The sequence below is a fragment of the Theobroma cacao genome, chromosome 5 (assembly GCF_000208745.1).
Source record: "Theobroma cacao cultivar B97-61/B2 chromosome 5, Criollo_cocoa_genome_V2, whole genome shotgun sequence".
NCBI lineage: Eukaryota > Viridiplantae > Streptophyta > Magnoliopsida > Malvales > Malvaceae > Theobroma > Theobroma cacao.
In genome coordinates, this window is record NC_030854.1 from 933,468 (window position 1) to 940,268 (window position 6,801).

At 34.9% G+C, this 6,801-nt stretch overlaps 1 protein-coding gene across 1 annotated transcript; it reads left to right on the forward strand.

Moving 5' to 3' along the window:
* LOC18597583 (26S proteasome non-ATPase regulatory subunit 7 homolog A) lies at nt 3,345–6,255 on the forward strand. Its single transcript, XM_007026709.2, has 10 exons — nt 3,345–3,665; nt 4,172–4,264; nt 4,382–4,463; nt 4,553–4,649; nt 4,838–4,913; nt 5,020–5,078; nt 5,221–5,343; nt 5,553–5,610; nt 5,731–5,816; nt 5,904–6,255. Exons 1-10 carry the CDS (start codon nt 3,479–3,481, stop codon nt 5,973–5,975), a joined length of 933 nt encoding a protein of 310 aa, XP_007026771.1. The 5' UTR covers nt 3,345–3,478; the 3' UTR covers nt 5,976–6,255.

Genomic DNA, 6,801 nt, shown 5'->3' on the forward strand with positions numbered 1-6,801 from the left:
GCATATATTCTCACCAATGGTGGTGGTGCTACCGTAGCCATGATAAATTTATGATAAGGATGACTGCCTTGCTTTGTGGCCCTAAGGTTTGGTGTAGTACGACCTAGACATACCAGACATTGATTCAGATCGAGTAATGAATGTCAAATTGATTTGAGTTATAATGCTCGTATCGTATTCTTATTTTAATTTTAAAACAAATCTCAAATAAAAAAAATTATAATCGTTCTTATATAAATGGAACTGATTACAAACATTACAATTAAATATGAATAGCTATCAATAAGTTTCTATCGAAGTAACAAATAAAAAAATGTAACCAAAAGCATGGCTTCCTATAATTAGTTTGTGATTGTGAATGGATAGAATTCAATGTAAATCGTTTCTTTTCTACTTTTAATGCACCAACCTCAAATTCTAGATGATAGATAAATTCAGTAGCTGCTTTTCACCTTTGTTTTCCATTTTGAGTAGGGGCCGGTTGAGATGCTTGAATAACATCCTAGTTTGCATAAGAATTCATTCTGACTCAATGCCCAACAATTTGATGAAATTGTACAGCTCTGTGTTCTGACCTAGCAGAGAGCTAGAGACCTGACCAGACCATTAATGTCTCCAAGGTTAGCTCACAATTTACATGGATTTTACTTGATCTATTCCCTCTTATAATCAATACCCAGAAATGAAGATATTGAAATCGGCAAATTGAAAGTCTTCCCATCTTCCATAATCTCTCCCATCGAGAGTAAGCAAATGAGCAATATGACCACTACTGAATCAGTGATATGGATTCTTGGAGTTAGCTGATGTAGACACAGTGAGCATGGCAGTCCGGATTTGGCTTTACTTCAGAGCATTAAAGGTAACAAATATTATAAACATTGTTCAACTGCTTTGGACTTGAGTGGTCCATCCTGGCAAAGGGGACCAATGCCCATCTTCCTCCATTGAACAGATCTTGTTGGGTCGTAACTATCCGCTTTCAAGTTCTGCTAGTTTAATAACTTTTCGATTCTAATCATGTGATTCTTAACAATTCAAACTCAAATTACTGATAGTGATAATTTAAATCTTTTATATAAATTTTAACAATGTCGTTTACATTTAATATAAAATAAAATATCATAATCATACTTAAATCATATATCACAATCATAATCAAAACCGACTCCAATTCCTACGTCATAAATCAACTTAGATATTTTTCCTTCTTTTTATATATTTTTCTGTGCACTAATAATGCACGTGGCTATGGCAGAAAGATTATTGAAGCTTTGCTACACTACTCCGACGTTGCTCGCCACCCGGTAGTGTGATGTTAGCCACAACTGTCTGGCTGCCCCACAGCTGCAGCCAGCTGTTTAATTCGGTATGTTTAATGCCAGGAACTGAACATTTATTACATTGCTGCTAAAGATGAATTGCTTCGTAGTCTTTGCAGAGATCCACCTTGGCAAAACTCTGATGGCCAATTTGTTACTAATACTATAGATAGTTTCTGCTTTGCTTGTATCTACTGCCAAACTCCAAGATGAAACGATCTGGCTTCAACCCATATCTGCCAGAGAGTGTTCTGTTGAACTTCAGCTTGGCCAAAACAGAAGAGAAAATGGAGAAAAATTCCAACTTCCCAGAATCCAACTACTTCACCATTAGGCTATTCACAACAAGTTGGGAGCTTTGGACCCACGTTGGTCAGTTGACACCTAAAACTGAACTGGATTCAGCCCTCTCCGTTCATCCATATTAAAGCAACAAATGAAATGAGTGCAGTAAATGGTGCATAAATGAAAGCCATTGGCCATTGTATTTGTACAGTAGGGAATGAGGAGGGGGAGGGGACCCTTAGCATTTTCTCTTTTCATATGCTTTGTAAATGGAAGAGGTCCAGCCAGGAAGCATTTAAGGTTTGTTCACTGCGACAGAGTTGGCCCATTCTGAGACCTGTTTAATGTCTTGTTACTTTGTTTGTTATTCTAATTTTCCTTCTGCTTCCACCACCTACCATTCTTTAAGGGATTGGAGGTATAAAGATTACCACAAAATGTTGAAAAGAATGGAGTCCATCCCATGGCATTGGCATGGCCAAGTTAAAAGTGTACTTAGTATTAATCGATGTAAATCAAAATAATTGATCAAAATCTATTGAATTCGATTCGATTTTCAAGCATTTTTAAAATATATATATACGATTAAACTAAAGATAATCAGATTTTATTAATGAATTATTATCGAAATGTTAAAAAAAAATTAAATATATTTTAAATATATAATATTTTTTGAAAAACTATATAAATATTATTAATCATATTCATAGAACCCATCAAGATAAGTCAATTTCGAGTATTTTCGATTATAGAATATAATGCTATTGATTTCAATTAATTCTATAAAAATTAAATTAATTAAATATTTTAAAATTTAAAAGCCAACTGATCAAATAGATCGAATATTCTTTCTTAAATGCGACATTTAAACAGAAAACATGGATCATGGTAAGCCTCTTACAGGAGGCCCATGCCTTACAAGCCCAAAGCCAATCTATTTAGAATTTAAAACCCAATATTCTTGGATTATTGGGTCGATTCGCCAATGTCCTGACCATGCTTCTGGTAAAAAACATTTCGTTAAGGCAGGATCAAGCCATAAGCCCATAAGTTTATCCCTATGGTTATCTTGCAATGCACAAGGGTAAATGAAACCAATCCCAGAGTACTTTGGTTGCTCTCTCTTTTCAATTAGTAGTTCAGTATAAAATACAATCCATACTAAGTAAATAATAACATAAGTTATATACTTTGCATTTATTATTTTAGTAGATTTTTTATGTCAAAATTCTCATTAAATTGATTACCGATACAATATCATTGCAGAAGAAATATTCTGGCAAGGTTCGTTATAGCAAATTATTATAGCACGAAGACATAAGATCATAAAAATTAAATTTTGATTAAATTCTGTTATCAAGAAGATGTTCGAGGGTCAAAAATCGACTAAAATATCTTAATTTGTACTTAGTGTTATGAACTATTTGTTTAAAAATCGGGCTAATACCGAACTTGGGAAATTTGGAACACTAATTAACACATCAAGACTACATTATTTACGCAAAAATTTAGTTGCTATAATTTGAAAACAAAACCAATTACACAAGGTCATTAATTTAATATATTCTTTAACTTTAAAATGACATAAAATACAATGAAATTATCTTATAACAAATAAATTGGATAAATGTTAAATTCTATAATAATTTGTTTTTCTTTTTTTTTTAATTTCTCACTTTAATATTTTTGGAAATGAACATTTTAGATGCCACGTGGAAAATATTCGTGTTAGGTTGGTTTTCCCGTGCGGCAAGAAATGCTCTCTCAGTAGAGACGAAGGAAGGGAAAGCAAGCAAGCAAGCAAGGAAAAAAGGCTCAGACTTTCGGTAGAGGGAAATCGAAGAGCAAGAAAAAAAGAGTTAAAATTCGAAATGGATGTGATAAAGACTCAGCAAATATCGTCTCGCCCGATAGAGAAGGTGATAGTCCACCCTTTGGTTCTCCTCAGCATCGTCGACAACTACAATCGCGTCGCTAAAGACACGCGCAAGCGCGTCGTAGGAGTCCTGCTCGGAACTTCCTTCAAGGGCACCGTTGACGTCACCAACAGCTACGCAGGTTCCCGCCCCTACCCCCTTAACGCCTTTGTTCTTTGTTTGCTACCCCCACTGTGTTTCTGTTTTTGATTTCTTGGAATTTCGTTCTAGATCTGATTTGTTTTGATTGCTTTGATTTTTCTGTTTAGAGGAATCTTTATGTTCTTATCTTTGCTGGGTCGCTGATTGATTTGAAGTTCGAGTTGAATTCTTAGTTGGTTTAATTTAGGTTTTTGAGTCTGAGTTTTGGGTGTTAGGGTTTTTAGCGGAAAATGTTGAGTTTGAATTGAGGCAGTTTGTTCGATTGCTTGAACGAAAGTCTCCTCTTTATTTGCCTGAATTTCTGGAAATGAACACAAAGAAATGTATGTTATTGAAGTGGGTGGCATTGAAGAAGTATTTGATAAAATGCCGCGACCCATTTCCATTGTGTTGATATTGTATTTTCTTGTAACTGAGCTTTTATTAACCCTCGATTCACCATTATTACTATTATCATGTCTAAACGATAGAATGTTGAATTTTCAGTGCCTTTTGAGGAAGATGAGAAGGACCCGAATATATGGTTCCTTGACCACAACTACCATGAATCAATGTTTTCGATGTTCAAAAGGATTAATGGTAATTCCTTTCTCAACTTTCAGTTAACAATGTAGCTAAGTTTAGTTCATATATTCTATCTCCTTTCTTCTTTTAGTTTATATCTCTGGATATGTGAACCTGTGATAACTGTTGCAGCCAAGGAGCATGTTGTTGGTTGGTATAGTACTGGCCCAAAATTACGGGAAAATGATCTAGACATTCACAGATTATTCCACAAGTAAGATTCTATTAATTGTCTTTTTTTGTACAATTTTTAACTTCATTTGTGGAGTTCATTCTTTTGATCAAGTGTTTTTTGTGTTGCAGCTATGTCCCAAATCCTGTCTTGGTCATTATTGATGTCCAACCTAAGGAGTTGGGGATACCAACCAAGGCCTACTATGATGTTGAAGAAGTTAAGGAGGTAAGAACAATTTTGGGACACATCTTTTTTACTTTTGTGGGATGAGAGAGAGGCTTAACTGTTGAGGAAGACAGGTAGTCCTTTGGACGTTAAGTGGGAAAGCAAGGAACAATAATTTTTTTCTAGAAACTGCCACCTTTTGTTCATACTTGGTGGGCCTTTGAACTAATATGACTGTGATGTTGCAGAATGCTACTCAAAAGAGCCAAAAGGTTTTTGTTCATGTTCCTTCTGAAATTGCTGCTCATGAAGTTGAGGAGATTGGTATGTCATTAGATGAAATTGGGTTATCTTCTCAGAAATGCTAGTTGGTTGGATTATTCACCATTAATTTTGTTACCAATATTACGCCCTTTTCACCCATCAACAGGAGTGGAACACTTGCTCAGGGATGTAAAGGATACTACCATTAGTACGCTTGCAACTGAGGTTTCTTTTCTTTCTTCATAATTGTTTTTTGTTAATTCTAATTGATTTGATACTTAAAGCTTCTACTTTCATGGAAAATTGAAACTTTATTTGAACAATAACAAAGGGAGTGTATTTATACACCTTTTGGTCTTATGCACAGGTCACTGGAAAGCTTACAGCTTTGAAGGGTTTGGATGCAAGGTTACGAGAGATACGTGCTTATCTTGATCTTGTTATTGATGAGAAGCTTCCTCTGAATCATGAAATACTTTACCATTTACAGGTAAACTAACTTGTGAAAGATGAAAACAAAGTTAAAAAGCATTTTGCAGTTATGAACTTTAGGTCTCTAATACTTGACAGCATAAATTCATCCCTTGGACATTGCTTACTTGATTAAACCGTATCTAGAATGTAGACAAGAGCATATAACTAAGAGCCTATTTTGGTTAACATCTGCCTTACTATTGTTCTACTATGTTAAAACTGCAGGATGTGTTCAACTTGCTGCCAAATCTAAATGTAAATGAATTAATCAAGGCTTTTGCAGGTAATACAAAACCACATATATGCCAAAAGTTGCCGAATATGCTCATGTTCTTTTGGATTAGATAGGGATATGTGTTAACTTTTGAAGTTCATCAACCCATATTCTCTACTTTTTGTGCAGTAAAAACAAATGATATGATGTTGGTTATATATCTGTCGTCTCTCATTCGAAGTGTCATTGCACTCCATAACTTGATCAATAACAAGGTGAGAAGCTCTCCCGATTTCCCTGTTATATTTAAACCACTCTGAAGCACGTGAAGTGTGTTTTGACTGGCACAACATGGTTTGCAGATGCTAAACAAAGAACATGAGAAAGCTGAGGATGCTAAGCCAGCAACTGTCCCAGCTGCCAGTTCAAGCTGAGTTATCATCTGCATTGCTTGGAGTTCCACTCATGACAAAAGCTTGCGCAAATGGTGGTAGTACCTTTTATAGGATCCGCATTCTTGAGATTTTGTATTCTTCACATTGCAATCAGAGATCACCAGGCTCTAAACTTGAGATTTTTCTCTCTTCGATCTTGTTGTTTTCTTACAACTATAGACTAGTAAAATGAAGTGCTTCCATTCGCGTCATATATTATGTTGAATTAACCATTTGAGCTTTCGATACAGCGTATGCAGCTATATTTTTTGTTCCGCCATGATTTTGTGTAGTCTTTGTTTCCATTTTTTTGCTTATGCAGCTATATATTTTGTTCTGCCATGATTTTGAGTAGTCTTTGTTTGCATTTTTTTCTTTATCATATCGCTAAAATAGAACCAGCGATACATGCCTGCCATTCAAGAAGGTAGATCGAAGTGGTAATCTCCTCAATGGGGCTGCATTGCAATGAATGTGGCATTTTCCAGGGAGATTTGGTATCCTCAGATTATTTCTAATTCCACAGAAATTTGCTGCCGATTGGACATTATCGGCATTAAAAGAAAACCGATACTCTTATAGCATGTTTGGTTGGGGGAATGTCTAAGCCATTCTCTCTTTATTCTTAAGGAATTTTTGTTCCTTTGTTTGGTTGAAAAATGATTCAAGGAATAGTCATTCTTATGAAATGGCTATTCTTCAAAATCCTTCAAAACCAAGGAATAGTTAATATCACATTTTCTCATGGTATTAGCTATTCCATGATTGAGGAATAAATTTAAAAATTAATAAAGATAAAAATATCTCTTACAAGTTTGAAAATTTA

Bases quoted from the DNA above. Each gene is read 5' to 3' on its own strand.
- LOC18597583 (XM_007026709.2), top strand. From the start codon at position 3,479: ATGGATGTGATAAAGACTCAGCAAATATCGTCTCGCCCGATAGAGAAG. The intron at 3,666-4,171 runs GTTCCCGCCCCT...TTGAATTTTCAG, and splicing joins CGTCACCAACAGCTACGCAG to TGCCTTTTGAGGAAGATGAG. The intron at 4,265-4,381 runs GTAATTCCTTTC...TAACTGTTGCAG, and splicing joins GATGTTCAAAAGGATTAATG to CCAAGGAGCATGTTGTTGGT.